At 44.9% G+C, this 16,623-nt stretch overlaps 1 protein-coding gene across 1 annotated transcript; it reads right to left on the reverse strand.

The window, feature by feature from the left end:
• Positions 1-10,250: 10,250 nt before the first annotated feature.
• Positions 10,251-15,368, reverse strand: ndufa10 (NADH:ubiquinone oxidoreductase subunit A10). Its single transcript, XM_026145616.2, has 10 exons — positions 15,183-15,368; positions 13,508-13,676; positions 13,173-13,388; positions 13,017-13,103; positions 12,775-12,896; positions 12,572-12,651; positions 11,950-12,004; positions 11,790-11,875; positions 11,601-11,709; positions 10,251-10,414 (listed from the first exon to the last, which is right to left on the reverse strand). Exons 1-10 carry the CDS (start codon positions 15,255-15,257, stop codon positions 10,346-10,348), a joined length of 1,068 nt encoding a protein of 355 aa, XP_026001401.2. The 5' UTR covers positions 15,258-15,368; the 3' UTR covers positions 10,251-10,345.
• Between the last annotated feature and the right edge of the window lie 1,255 nt (positions 15,369-16,623).

Below are 16,623 nucleotides of genomic sequence, written 5' to 3' on the forward strand. Positions count from 1 at the left end.
GGCAGCTGAGAATGTCCCAGTTCTTGCATGGCCAGCATACTCACCGGACATGTCACCCATTGAGCATGTTCGGGATGTGCTTGACCGGCGTATACGACAGCGTGTACCAGTTCCCACGAATATCCAGCAACCTCGCACAGCCATTGAAGTGGAGTGGACCAACATTCCACAGGCCACAATTGACAATCTGATAGACTCCATGCGACGATGTGTTGCACTGCATGAGGCAAATGGTGGTCACACCAGATACTGACCGGTTCTGGGTCCCCAGACCCCCAATAGCGCAAAAAACTGCACATTCCAGGGTGGCCTTTTGTTGTGGGCAGTCTGAGGTACACCTGTGCACTACTCATGATGTCAGATCAGCATCCTGATGTGGCACACCTGTGAGGTGGGATGGATTATCTCAATATAGCAGATGTGCCCACTACCACACATTTGGACTGATTTGTGACCACTGTTTGGGAGGGATGGTTATATTGTGTATCTGGAATGAATTTTAGGTCTCTACGTCCATCCCATGGGGAATGGGAGCAGTAACAAAGGTGTTGCGTTTATATTTTTGTTCAGTGTATGTAGATCTTTACAAAATTTCAAATGAAAATAATTTCATCTCTGAGCAAAGCGTAGCCTCGAGGTCTGATTTTCCAGCTGACAGTGTAGGTGTATATAACATTACAATAACAAGCATAAGTTCACTGTGGCCGTTATTGAGCTTGTGGAAAACATTTAAAATTGTGCTTTTAAAAGGCGGAGACTTTTTCAGAGAATTATTTTCTTATACTTGAAGATTTTAATCAGACACTGTTGCTCAGGTGACCCAGCTGAGGTTGATCATCTGCCAGCACGTTCCTATGGATCTGCTCCCTTTATGCAGAGCTTTTCTTCTGCCTCTGTGCTGCCAGAGATGGTCATTCTTTTCCTTTTGGCCGTGATGCCGACTGCAGTAGAGTCCCTGCAGAGAGACTTTGCTCCACGTCTCCACAGGCATGAAGCTTGCCTTCCAGTCGTGCCTGTGGCAGTCACCATCTAATTCTTTGCACTACACCTACCTCAAAAGCCTCCTCGGCGTTTTCCAGCTGCGGTGAGCTGCAGCATGACAATGTTCCTGTTGCCTCTGACCCTGTGATGATGTCAGGTCTAAAGGGTCCCTCTATTTTACCAAAGAGATCATGATGGTGCTTGAGCCAAACCCCATCACTGCAGAACCTGATTATGAAGAGCGTCACAGACAGCCTGGACCAAAACCTTACTCCAGCTGCTCAGTCGGCCCAGCCCCCCTTAGATGTCGTCTGATTCTCCTTATCAGTTCTGTGATGATGGCGATGGGGACTCCTCGAGCAGCAGCAGTGGACACAGTAGATCCATGCCTTGAATTTCCTCAGCAGGCCTGTCTTGTAAATGTCTTTCTGCCAACCCTTTACCTCCTGACAGGTGTTGGAGGCTGTGTCCCTGAGATGGCTGGGATTGTGTTGCTGATATGGAAAAAAGGAACTTCTGGACACCCTTTTACTGTTAGGGTACCTGAGTCGTTGACCAGTGGTTTCAGTTTCGTACCTTTTTACTGGTGCTCTTATCTTAGTTTATTTTTGGGAAGGTTTTGGTTTCTGTTTTGCATTTCTATTTCTCCCCAGTTCTTCTTGGTGTGTGATTATGTGGTTCTCAGGTTTTGGTTTCCTTCCTCCCTCTATTCTGTGTCCAGTCAGTGTCTGAGTCTGCCCTGGTCCCACGTCTCTGTTCCCTCTGTTGCAGTGCCTGTGAGTCTGTAAGTGCAGTCTGTGTTTCTGTTTTACTTTGAAAGTCCGTGTCTCATGTTAATGTGTCTGGTTTTGCTTCCTTTGTCTCGGCTTGTGTTTCCCTGATTGCTCCCTCTGTGTATGTTAGCCCTGTGTTCTCTTTGGTCTGTGTCGCCATCTCCCTCATCCAACCTCATTCTGTCTGTCTGCGTAAGTTGATTTGGAAGTTTGCTGTATTTAAGTTCACCTTTGGTTTCCGTGAGTCTGCATTTTGGGTCCTTTTCCTGCCTGGACACAGCCGTTTACAAGACAACGGGATCCTCCGGCTCAGTGCTGGTGAAATTTGTTTGGGTCTTCCACTGCGTCGGCGCGCTGTGAGACCCTGCTTATGTTTGCTGATAGGGGGTCATATGATTGTTGGGTTTCTCTGTATCTATTATTGTAGGGTCTGCCTTACAATGTCAAGCACCTTGAGGCGACTGTTGTTGCTGTATAATTAAAATTGATTTGAATTTAATTACTTGGAACTTAAGATCCAACCATGCAAAATATGATTTTGTGCCATTTTTCACGTGGTCTTAAACTTTTGTTCGGGACTGTATCTTTTGTTATGGTGGATGATGGTGTCGCCATAACAAGAGATACACCAGCTTATGAGCACTGAGCTTCTAATTAGTACAAAGGAAAGACTAATTACAAATGTATTGGCCAGGCTGTGCTGTGTATTACAGCACTTCTTATCAGAAAATTGTGCACCAACCAAATTCTACTTCTAATGCAGTCAGCTGTGCCAGTCAAAGCACCTACGCCCTAACTCCAGTATCAAAACTTCTGTCAGACCTGTCCTAAATGCACAAAGGAGCGGTGGCGGTAAACACTAAAGTTTGTCTAAGCATGTCTCTGATTTCAAACACCTCTTTGTATTAAAACCCGGAGCACTGATTTTATACTGATTTTAACAGCTCGTGTCGTACAGACGGGTCCTGCTATTTTCTTCCCACCCTAAGAGCTGTAATCATACAGCTAAGTCAATAAATAAATTGCATTCACTTTTAAGGAATTTCAGCCATTTTTTTACACAATCCCACAATTTCAGAGGATCGAAAGTAACTGGACAAGCTTAACTGTGAATATGAAGGTTGTTTTTAATACTGTGATAAATACTTTAAAGTCATGAATCTGACCAAAAACACGGTTTCCTCCCTCTGCTTTACTGCAGACGTCTTCAGATGCTGCTTGTTTCTGAGTCGTCTTCAGTGTCTGAAGCACGATCTTGGTTAAGATCAGGTGACTGACGCCCGTCAATGTCCCGTTTCTATCTGAGCATTGTTGGGTTTTTATGAGGGAAAAGACGAATAATGTGTCTCCCAAAGTTACATGTTCTTCAGACACTTCAATAATAACAATGTTTCAAACTCTTTGTTAATTCAAGATCAATATTCAGAAATCATCGTGACCACATGGTTACCTGAGGTTCGACCAGTGCCTTGTTAAAGTCACTGGTACCAGTAATCTCAGGTTCCTGACCACGTCTGAGGCAGGAAATCTAAGAGTCTTTTCCTCCACAGAACCAAATGAGGTCCGCCCTGAAAAGAAGTATCTGAGAGGTGTTAGTTCATAATCTTTATTATTTTATTACCATGCAGGCTGCACGTCACCTACGCCTGTGGCGTTATACGAATTAGACGTGCAATTACCCTCCTGTGGCGTACAGACAGGTGGTGTGGTCCCATTGGACGCCACTGAGAACAGAACAGTTAGCGTAGCCATACGGCGTAAATGCTTAGACTCTTTAAACATCGAGTTTTCTCTGCAACAGCGATTTCTCGTAATGTTCAGTAACAGGCTGGCAGTCATGCTACTATAATGTGCCAAAACCAGAGTTATGAAGCATGAGAAGATCAGACCTAATAATTTGGCTTTCATTCACTGCACCAATCATCAGAATCAAAATACACAAATTCAAGTCATTTATTAGTCTTTGAAATCAAATCACAGATCTTTGGTTTCAAAAAGGAAACAAACCCAAAGGGTTAACCTAATACTGCACAACTTAATGACTGTTCAATGAGAGGGATATTACGTGTCCTGGCTCTGGAGCCTCTAACATCCTGTTCAACTGCAAATGCAGCAAAAAGCAGAATAAAAAATCTCAAACTGCTTTTCAGTTTATTTTGTATGTTGACTCTTCTTAGAATAATAAAAGATTAAACATGGTTGCTGTTGGTTTTTTGTTTTGCGTTTGTTATCATTAAAGTCTATCACTTGAATTCATGTGTGTTTTTCACAGTTTCTATTATCCAGGCTTTAAAAATAAGCTCTTAGGTTTTGAGCAGAATCAAAATTGAGCCCTGCAATGTTTATTTTATTACTTTTTCAGTGTCTCGAGCCTCTTGGACGGATTCCTTTTCATCCTTGGCTCCTTGGCATGAGTCAGATGAAGCTCTGGCAGGTTTCTTGTCTGTGGCCTGAGAGGTCACATTTAGGTTCCAGTGTTTCCGTCTCAGTCTCGTTTCCTGGCACAGTCTTGTTCTTTGATGTCGATCCTTTCTGTCCCACAGGTGATGTGTGAGACTGTGTCTTCTTCCATGTTGTCCGGTCTCGATGTGTAGTTCATCAGTGTTTGTCATCCTCCCTCCTTTTCCTGAAGCAGGACAGCATTTACATCACCACCTTCTTCAGAAACAGCCGACTAAAATAATTCAGCGAGAGCTGCAACATGAGTTTGGGCTTGTTTGTTTGGTTCCTGCTGTGGTCCCACTCTAGGTTGTCCCATCCAGTGCTGGGTGTCTCTTTGTCCTCTTGGAGACTCTCGTGCATTACAGTTAGTGTACATGTTCCTTAAAGCTGGAGGCTCCTTTCTGGTTCGTGTTCCTCGCCGTGATATTTGCTGTCGATGCATGACAGGCTGGCTTGGAGGCAGCCCAGATGGTGGCTTTGGCTGCTGTTGTGCCTCTAATGCTTCTGCTGCTGCTTGTTGTATCTCTTTCTCAAATCCATAGATGTTGCTGTAGCGGTAGACTACTGTTCCCATAAGGCTGTGTGTGGGCGGAGCTTCCGGGTTACGAGTAAAGTTGGAAAACATCACCCAAACACGCTGAGTCCAGTGTCATCATTTATACGGTTGCCACCGTTCGTCCGACCTTCACCTGTGTTTCACCTGGTATATCAACCTTTTATTTAAATGTTTCACTTCTTCCTCTTCCTGCTCTTCCTTTGTCCTGTGTTGGTGCACATAATGCTGCAGGTGATGCATCCGTAGGATAAAATCCACATTGTATACACAGGAACTAGAAGTGAGAGTGGCTTGGAATGAACTGCACCACTGCTATTCAAAGTTAGCTCACAGAATCAAATAATCCAAAATAAAAACCTTAAATTCTGTTCTAAATGAATGTTTTAACTCCATTGTTATTTATCTAAACTATACTTAATCTGGCTTTTAGCTGAGCCAAACATCTCGAGTAGTTAGACAGAAAAACTGCAGTATTACTGCAGGGAGCTTGTTACAAAACTACATCTGCTGCTGATAGATTTAATCAGCGGAGCTACTGAGAAGTGGCGCTGTGGTTCTAGCCGTGCAAGCCATTTAACAGCTTTAGAAGCCTTGTAATCAGCCACACGGGGCCAGTTGACTATGTGATGCATTTCACCACGGGGCTGTTAGCTTTTGAGATACTGGTAATTCTATGCTCCACCAATTAAAAATGGAATAACTAATGAAGCAGGAAAGACATTCACAAGCTGTTTCCAGCTCCTGTGGCCTAGTCCTGCTGGACAGTTTACATTTTAATAAATGGAAACACGTTTGTAGCTGTAAATACAGGACTGTTCAGCAGGTGAGTCTTACTTTGTCTTTTGGTGTAACTAAAGTATCATATTACAGTTGGGTAGTCTTGAGTCTGGTGAAAAAAACAAACATGGTTCCAACTTCAACAAGGGGACCATCTTTGGTATCTGGGAAGTGACAGTCATGCTTACAGTGCGGTTACAGTGCATCCTCTCACTATACTGGGAAAAGGGAAACCAGTCAAGTGATTTATAGAAACATGTGCAAACAAAAGCAAAAGCAGTTTTTATTATACGATAATAAAACATCTGTACTTGGATGATCACAGCAGCCAGGTCCGGCTGATAGTGTTGTTGTTGTGTATTTTGGGTTTTGTTACCCTGTTTTTACTGCATTGTCAGTGTTTGGGGTCAGAGCACATTTTGAAAACAGATCTGCAGTTTCTTCTTCACTCACTATGTGTTAACAGACCTCTGCTGAATCATACCTGTTATTAATCTGTCTCTCTTCCACAGCATGTCTCTTCCTGTCGCAGCAGATGGCCCCGCCCCTCCCTGAGCCTGGTTCTGCTGGAAGTTTTTTCCTGTTAAAAGGGAGTTTTTCCTTCCCACTGTCACCAAAGTGCTGCTCATAGGGGGTCATATGATTGTTGGCTTTTTCTCTGTATCTACTGTACAACATAAAGCGCCTTGAGGCGACTGTTTGTGATTTGGCGCTGTATAAATAAAACTGAATTGAAGTGATGAGGCTTAGATGGCCAAAGCCTCATCAGAAAGGCCAGATTTCTCAGGACTTTCAGGTCCTGACACATATCTACTGCAGATACAGTGGAACCCCGACTTACGAATACCCCGTTTAACGAAAGATTCAAGTTACGAAGGCACTGAATGGCAATATTTCTGCCCGTGTTACGGCAAAATGCCCGAGAAACGAAATCCGCTCGCTCTGATTGGCTGAGCCTACAATGCCTTCTGAATCATGTGACAACCCCTTGGCTTCGCTGTTCCACTTGAACGACGTTGTTCTAGTTAGCAATTAGCCTATAGCCTATAGTTCAGCATCACCTCACTCAAAAGGCGGGATGGGTGCTTCGACTTCGACCCTCGGGAACGGATTCATGTCGTACGTCGGGGTTTCACTGTAGTTGTACTTTTTTAGGCTTGTCATTTCATGTTAAGGAAACACTGCACATCATCAGAGATATGCCACGTTTTTGGCAAACAGCTTTTTGTGTTTGTGCAAAAATATGTTTTATGTCAAACGTTTTTTGTAGATGAGCTAAAGAAACGGTAACAAACTGTTGGCTCGACGGCACTGAGTGCTTTTTTGAGCTATATTTACAATTTACTTTAAATTAAATAAACAAATTGATTTAAACCATTTTTAACTAATGAGAGAGTAGAAAAAAAGTAGAGTATGGAATCATCCATTACACAGTAGTAAGATAAGGTAGTACATGTTTTTATACTGGGCTCAGTTATTTGAGTCATGAAACCAGTGACTCCATCAAGCTGCTTCCAGCAGTTCCTGCAGAGCAGCTCCTCAGGACCGAGCACCGCCACAGGCTCTCGGGGTTCACTGAGCCTCACTGCACTGTCCCTCTGACCACAGCCACTACCTGACTGTGCTTGTCTGTTTAGGTGTTACTGGTGGTTTCTCTACATGTGAATCCAGTTTCATTCAGTGACACCGACTTCTGTTTCTTTCATTGGTTTGCTGTAAACAATCTGCGTTCAGTATTCTGTCCTGGCTCTCTGACATCTCCCACTTACATGTTTTCTCTTTACAACCTTCACATTTTGTTTGTGCTTACTGACAATTTCATACGCAGCTTACTGGGAACAAGCAACATCATTACCACACGTTTGATTTCCTTCCTATAGGAACTGTGTATTCTTTGTCCTGTTGCAGCTCTGCTTCCTTTCAATCAGTTCAAAAGCTTCTTATGGTATGAAAATGCTCACTTTCAGATCTCCATGTAACTGCAGTCGAAAGCTTTCTCCTAACACAATTGTCATCATGTTTTTGATAGATGGGTTTGAGACGACACATTTCATCTGCAGACTTTTAGTCTAAGGAAAACTTTTAACCCCATTTGGACAAGTTTTAAAAAGTCATTACTGTAAAAAACCAAATGTAGACTTTATGTTAAAAATAAACGTAAATAACAGTTGAGTTTTTTAGCATTAAGACATTAAGGGAGAGCAAGCCAAGCAGTGCTGGTCTAGTGAAATCTAAAAATAGACACCAGTAAGTGTTCGGCCTGTCGCGCTGATGGAGACTAGCGTGTTGACCAAGGACTGTATACGCCTCAATTTTAAGATAGTAATTAAAATCCATACGACATATGTGAAGATGTTTCCTTCAACTCAAACCAACTTGATAAGAAAATATGAGTTTATTAGTTTGACCAGATCCCATCAGCTTTCATGTCAGGGGGACTATACTGCAGCCAGACACCAGGGGGCGACAGACGTGTTTGGGCTGCACTTTGGAGAACGTCAGGTTGTTGCGGTGTAGGCTACAGTCAGCGTGCTGGACAAGTTGGCCTGTTACTAACCAGCTCGACAGCATGTGTGATGGCAGAAACCTTCAATAACTCATTCAGCACGTCAGCAATGAAACTCTGATGATGGAGAGATCCTGCCATGCAAGCAGAACAACTTAACTCTCTGGACTCCTTTAGGTGGTGTCTGAGAGGCGGATGTTGTGCAAGATAAAGACAATGTGGGACAACACCTCCCACCCACTCATGACATGCTGGCAGTCACAGGAGCAAGCATTTGGATTCTGATTGTAACCTCACTGTCTGTCCTGGCAGGAGAACACACACACACACAGACACACAGACACACACACAGACACACACACACACACACACACAGACACACACACACGCACACACACACACACACGCACACACACACACGCACACACACACACGCACACACAGACACAGACAGACACACACACACACACACAGACAGACAGACACACACACAGACACAGACACACAGACACACACACAGACACACACAGACACACACACAGACACACACAGACAGACACACACACAGACACACACAGACAGACACACACACACAGACACACACAGACACACACACACACAGACACACACAGACACACACAGACACACACACAGACACACACAGACACACACACACACAGACACACACACAGACACACACACAGACACAGACACACACACAGACACACACACACACACACACACACACAGACACAGACACACACACACACACACACAGACACAGACACACACACAGACAGACACACACAGACAGACACACACACAGACACACACAGACAGACACACACACACAGACACACACACAGACACACACACACACACACACACAGACAGACACACACACACACACACAGACAGACACACACACACACAGACACACACACACACACACAGACAGATACACACAGACAGACACACACACAGACACACACAGACAGACACACACACAGACACACACACACAGACAGACACACACACACACAGACACACACACACACACACAGACACACACAGACAGACACACACACAGACAGACACACACACACAGACACACACACACACACACACACACACACACACACACACACAGACACACACACACACACACAGACACACACACACACACACACACACACACACAGACACACACACACACACACACAGACACACACACACAGACACACACAGACACACAGACACACAGACACACAGACACACACACACACACACACACAGACACACACACACAGACACACAGACACACACAGACACACACAGACACACACACAGACACACACACAGACACAGACACACACACACACACACACAGACACACACAGACACACACACACAGACACACACAGACACACACACACAGACACACACACACACACACACACACACACACACACACACACACACACACACACACTGGATTCAAAGCCAGGAGCTTTTTGACTTTATCAAATTAAGAAAACTGGAGGTGCTGGATTATAGACCAGACATTAAACCACCTTTGACTAAGACTGCAACATTTACACAGTGAAGCAAACCCAGTACATGTACTGGGGGCATGGGAGAGGTCACTGGAGAGGGGAAGCAGCCTGAGACGGCTCATTTTGTGGGAGGTGTTTGATGTTTGTTTTGATGAACAGTTTTTGAAATTTTTAAAAAGGAAATAGTCTCAAAAATAGTTTCTTCATCATTTTGAGATCTTGTAATGAAAACAGTTTCATTGTTTTCCACTGCTCACTTGCCATCGCCCCAGACTCAGAGGCAGAAACGCCGTTCTCCTCAGGCCGTTCTCCTCAGGCCGTTCCTGTGACAGTTTGGACGCTGAAACTGTTTTGGCCTTTAATGTTAGCCTGTGCCAGTGAATAATTCAGCACCTACACTCCATTAACTGTTGTTTATTGAGAGCTCACAAGCGCCTCCTGCTGCTCACGCCACTGAACAGCAGCATGAATCTAAAGTGCTGCTGGGTAAAACACAGGAGGAAATATTGAAGCAAACACCTTTAGGCTGGCTACACCTGAACACATAGAAACTACTGGGGTCCATCTTGGCTCAGTAACCAACAGTAACTCACTGTCATTACCTCAGGTCAAACGTGTTTGCCAACAGTCCGTTACACACACAGACAGGACAGCAGCCACTCAGTCAGAATCTATTTTAATACATACATATTTTGGGATGTACATTAGAAGACAGTGAGTTCAGTGGGCTGATTCGACGATGAGAGTGGAAAGTTCACTTCAGCCAGATGTATTTATCTCCAACATCAGCATTATATCCACGGGCGTACTTCTTCCCAGGGATCTAGAAGGACCGAGAACAACAGAGGAGTGCATTTAACCAGTGCAGATGATGACGATGATGATAGTTGTGTCAGCTTCGCTGAGCTGCCTCTTGGACAACATTCCTTCAGTGGAAGTCATATTCAGCCAGGATCCAAATGCCCTTCTGAGGCTTTGTTTGTAAACTGGAGGAGATTGTTCCAGTATGTGTCACCCTTCTCATTCTCTGCTCTACGATCTGGGCTCACAACAAAATGTCAGGTTACAGCCCTCCGCAGCGTTATGGAGCCTGATTCCTGCAGCAGTGGGAGGCGAATACGTCACCAGTCAATAAAGAGAAAAGGTCAGACCCAAATGTTTCCCCACAAGACCGATGATACAAACAACCTCGTAGAATATTCCACATCTGGCATTTGCCATCGAGTAACTACGAGCGGGTCAATAATTCAGCAGAAGGAAATGAGCTGCATCGTGTCGCCAGCGCCGCACTGGAAAGCTTAGCGAGTTCGGTATAAACGAGGAGGATTTATACAGCAGCCTCGATATGGTTACACAAGCTGTAATAAAGTGCTCAACAACGAGGTCAGGTCAGACTCCATGCAGCACACGGAGACTGAAGATGCTGTCAGACGGGGAACGGCAGCCGCACGCTGTTGTGTGGTGAAACGCGCAGCGCTGTGATCTCCAAACACATCGTCTGCATCCTTGGAGCTGCAGATGTGCTGAATGTGGCTCAGGGGCGTCGTTCTCCTGCCTTTGTGCCGCACTGTGTTTCTGTGCACTCTGCTGCTCCCAGCTGTCAATGAATGGCTTTCAGGGAAACCACAGAGAGCAATGTGGTGTGTGTGTGTGTCACATTACAGGCAAAAATACCCATCAGCTCTGTGCGGGTGGTGCAGTGTTTTCCACACACAGGCTTTACCTCAGCGGGCTGGCCCGTTCCTAACGGCTGCACAGATATAGTCGTATTTTTTCGCTGTGACTGACTTCAAAATAAGAGCCAGGAAAACGTGTGTGTGGACGCCTACGTGTGTGAATGTAAGAACTGCAGAACGAGGAGACGTAGGGGACTCAAACCGAGGCCACGGCTGCATCTAATCTTTGATGACTCTGAACCTCAGTGGTCTGAACGTGATCTCTCTACAGATGTCAAAGCACCAGCTCAGTGCGGTCCTGTTCCATGCAGCTAATGTGACATGCGTACATACCGACTTATAGGCGTAGTATTTTTGATCGTAGTCGTGTGCTCCGATGGTTATCTCTGGCAGGAACCTGGGTATGTGGGTCAGGGTTGCCACCCTCTGTTTATCTTCCACACTGTCAAATGCAGAAAAGGGTAGAAAGCTCACGTTTGCATTCCAGTCGAAACGGTGTGTAAAATACATCCCAACACTCACAGCATCCTCATGTGGTGGTAGCTGACATCATCCTGCTCCACCCACGGCCCCTTTTCAAACTTCAAATATTCAATGTCTTCTGCCACCTGTGGACAGCGTGCGAGGCATCAGCCACTGTGTTTGTTTGGAGGTGAAGATGACATCTGCAGTTTAATCTTACCCTTTCAACATCTTGAGCCTGGGTTGCATCATAAGCCAGCAGCTCTGACGTCTCACTGAAAAGGAAAAGTGGAGGTGGGGGAGGTGGGGTGGTGTTACACAGAAACCTTCTGGGTCTTTCACACATTGCAGTGAAATTGTGTCCACTAATGCCCCCCTGCTTCCAGCTGTGGTGACAGTATAACAACAGTAATGATGTACTGAGGCTATATTACTGGAATATGAGCAAACGGTCACAGATCACTACTGAACTCAAACACCATGATGAGGAGACGACAGGAGTCCTCCTCTCTCCCTAATATTTGACCTAATATTCCAGCTTGAATCTTTTTTGAACACAAAAACAAGCCAAAAACTGAATTTTGGACAGATTGGCAGAAGCATTTCTCTCCCTTTTGTGGTCTGAAACTTTTGAGTCACCTCTGGATTTGGTCTAATATACTTTTAGGTAATTATTCAACCAACACGAAAGAATTTCGTGTCTAAATGATGTTTTAGGCAGAAGACTACGCCTGTCAAAGAAACACTAGGCCGTATGCAGTTAAGCCTCTGCCTTGAAGCCAGTGTCCATCCTTATATAAAGACTCTGGTCAGATATCTAACAGCATATGTAACAATCTTACCTGATTTTGGGGAGAAACGTCTTCTTGTAGCCCTCCTCGATGCTCTTCAGATATGGCAGAGGCACATTTTGAAGGTAGGACTGAGAACAAACACATGTAAAACATAACTCACCTATGAGGTGGTTTTCTTTTTATTTTCTGCTGTTCTAATGAAACACTGAGCTGACATCCTGTCTCCTGTCTAACAGAACATGTGCCTCTACCTTAGCGCTCTGCTTCAGCTTCTTCTGCACCTCCTCAGCTGGCAGGTCCACATAGATGACGAGGTGTGGCGGCAGGAACTCACAGATGCTAATGTCTTTGATCTCGTTGTAGTGCTGCACACCTGCAAAGCCACAGGTCGCACACATCATCACCATCAGGTGAAAAGTGGGGAGATGCTGCTGGTTATCTGTATGTGTTGTAATACTCGCCCCCCTGCTGTTAGTGATGCAGAAGCACTTACACTCCTTCCTAATGTAGCCCTGTTTGAACATGGCCTCCAGGAAGACCACATCACTGAAGGGGGAGCGCTCCAGGACCACTCCCTGACCTAAAAAACAAAAGCCCAGGATGAAGATCTCTGCCGTACGCATCAACTGCACTGCTGAGTCAGAGATACCTGTGGTGAGCAGGTGTTCGATGGCATCAGAGTACTGGAGCAGCCTCATGTTGTACATCCACAGCTGCAGCCTGTAGCTGTTTCCATCTGCAGCTTTGGGGTCTGTGTAGAACTTCTCCAGGCTGCACATCCCATTAAAGTCGACGGGGAGCGGCTCCTTCTCCCCGGTCATCTTGTCCAGGTAGAAAGTGTCAGGCTCAGGCATGTACAGCATCCCTGCGCACAAACAAGTAGAAGCTGTTGTCTGCAGCGTAAACTCCAAGCACCATGTGCCCACTCAGTCTAAAGCTGCGTATCGCTGTGGTGGGAAAGAATCCCTGTGATTAGATAATTACCCAGTTTGTCGGCCAGTTTCTGGGCCAGCGCTCCTTTCCCCGAGGCCAGGTTGCCATCCACAGAGATGACTTTGCTGTACTGCTTTAAGCGTGGCGTGGTCCTCTCCCCCAGAGCGTAGGCCCACCAGCCATATCGCAGGCTTCTCACCGAGCTTGTATGAACGCTGGCCTGGATCATCAGAAATCAATGAATAAACCTCTAAATGATACGATGGGTTTGCTAATCACTCAAATGAACCATTACTCAAACCATTATTCTATACATCGGTTGGTGTGAGTCAGTAAGTGTCTACACAAAATGAAAGAATCCAACGTGTACACATCAAAAATAAATATGTTACAAAAATGCTTTAATATGTCAACATTATATGTTTAATGAAAGCATTTTAAAGGACCCTGATATAACCAAACATGCATATCTGATTTTGCAGTAACTAACACGTGTACAGCTACTACCCTGACATAACCCCGCCCCCATCCCCACCCCTCAATGTTCACACGACTGTAGCGCAGACCTGACTCTAAAAACTGGATTAGGTACAGTAACATGCGATCAATGAGTCGATCAGTTCAATGTTGTTCTGTGTTTATTCCACCAGGTGTCAGGAGACCATCTGCTGATAGCAGGAGCATAAAGGGAGCCAACAACATTACTGCTGTGGGCTGCAGCCTGTTTGTGGTAACAGCTGTTGGGACGTTTTTAACTCAACTTGCATTAACAGAACATGTTGTCATCATCTCAGTTAATATTTCACTTGTGGTCAGCGGCGCCCAACGTGATGTATCTGCACTCACGGTGAAAACGGCGAGAAATCAGTGACCATTAAAGGCTGTCACGCCGAGCAGAAAGGACACAAGTGCAAATAAATGAGGGGATGCTGTCATTTATTGTCTTATTAATACCAATTACAGGGTTGATCATTCATTAAATGTATATTTTTCCTGTTATATTGCATTTAGTTAGAGAAGCTGTTTAAGTGATTCCAGTCAGATCACATCAGTGCTCGGTGCTGGCAGCTGCATTTCTAAAAACCCAGGACGAGTCATCTTTAATTCTTTACAGCCATCACAAACTTTTACATGAACACGACGTATTTATTCAACTGATATAAGCACAACGAACACGTAAGCCATCTTTACACAGCTTAGTCTCCACGTATTCAGATTCTTCTAAAGTGTGGTGCAGCAGCATCCACCTCCTGTCTGCATGTGCTGAGTTCAAAGTGACGGATGTGTTTTATATTCTATCTGCAACTAAATGCACTTAAACACTAACGGATCCATCCCTGCACTACAAGATCATCCATAAACAGAGGAAATGACACGTCTATGACCGGAGCTGGTAAGGAGCATGAAGCAGCTGCACTCAGCCTCAAAAACTGTCAGGAACAAAACAACATATTAGCATCACAACATCAGCTAATACGCACTCATTTATTTAGACGAGCTGCTATTTTAGTTAGAGCTGGAAGAGCGATGTTGTTCAAATCCAGGCTGCTCCATGCAAACAGGACCAGGACGGCCACAGGTGCACGGTACACAGGTGAGGGTCAACATTAAGACCAAGCCTGTGACTGAAGGGCGGTGATGGTGGCGGCTAAGCTAAGATAGCTTGCCCTTGTGAATCAGAGTGGAGCCAAGCCGGACAGAACCCCGGCACACCGCGGGTCCTTACCTTCGGCGCCGCGGTCACTACTCTGAAAGCAGCTGCTCTCGCCGGGATAAGCAGCCGAACTGTCCTCAGGGCCATGATAACCTGTGCACAAACCCTCCGAGCTGACCCGAAAGTCTTCGCAGCCCGGTGACGGAATTATACGTCACACACGCGAGGCCTCTGGGTACTTTGGCCCGTCGCACGCATTATACGTCGCATGGATGACGTACCGTTTTTTTTCCTCCAACTTTATTTCAACAGAAACTTTAACAGCAAACATAATACACGAAGAACACGTCGCACAACTGTAGTGCAACATTATAATACAGTGGAAGAAATAGGACAGAGGCAGGCGACACATACAGAGAAAAATGAAATAAAGAGAATAATAAGGATGAGCTTTATTTGTCAGCTGCCTGCAGCTGAGATGACAGACCCAGTCACTAACTTACATTGGGCCGACAGGTCAGGCTAGGCAGCAAAAAAAGGGATAGACAGTGAAATGTGTAACATATGGGGGCAAAGTCAGGGGGGGAAAGGGGGTTTCTGCCCATGATGAAATTTTCATGGTTTTTAATGCTTTCATGTTGGGAGATGAACAAATTTAGTCACATAAAGTTGTGTTTCTCTCCTGAAAGTGGAAACATTTATAGATGTGGTGTTTGATTAAAATCAGATCAATGAGTGAGTATAACCAAATAACACGTTTTGGTAAGAACATACAAATTTTGATAAGATGCTGTTAGAGATGAAACTTGTGATATCTTTCCATAACAGCTGAGTGAAGGTGCCAGACCAAACAAACGTGAGCAGGTCTGGTTTGGTCGTTAACGTCAGCGTTGTTGATCGTGTCATAGCACACTTTTATGTGGAACCTATATGCTGTTACTGTTGCTAATGAAACATTGTACCTGTTTACTTGTTTGTGTTTTCTTTTTACAATAAAAAGCACAAATATAAAGTATCTATAACTGTAACGGTCTCAGTAGAGATGGAAAACGTCAACAGTGACTGAGCTGAGAGAGCAGCATAAACAGAACCAAGCAAAACACAAATGCCACACACTACAAACAAATGAACACAAACCTGCAGCTCATACCAGTCAAAGCTCAGGGTCCAACACCAAACGTCTCAGTGCCAGTGTGGGAGGATTCACACTGACTGTGTTTTCTTCTGTCAGGAACCACCAGCTGTACCAGGAAAAAGAAGCTTTTCTGTCTAAATGATGAAGATAATGTAGACAGAAAAGCCGGTGTGTTGTGCAGTGTGTGTTGGGAGAAAGCAGACTGTACATATAATACTATGAGGGCCAAGGTCGCACTGCGTAACTTTGTATATGAGATGAGGAAGATAGGGAGGCGGCTCACGGACACACAGCAACTAATGTAATCAAGGTAAAAAGTAGCAGAAATCAAGTGTAGTTGAAAGAGACTTCGGTGTGTACTTCAAAGGTTACATTTGT

Source organism: Astatotilapia calliptera, chromosome 16 (assembly GCF_964374335.1).
Source record: "Astatotilapia calliptera chromosome 16, fAstCal68.1, whole genome shotgun sequence".
Classification (NCBI taxonomy): domain Eukaryota; kingdom Metazoa; phylum Chordata; class Actinopteri; order Cichliformes; family Cichlidae; genus Astatotilapia; species Astatotilapia calliptera.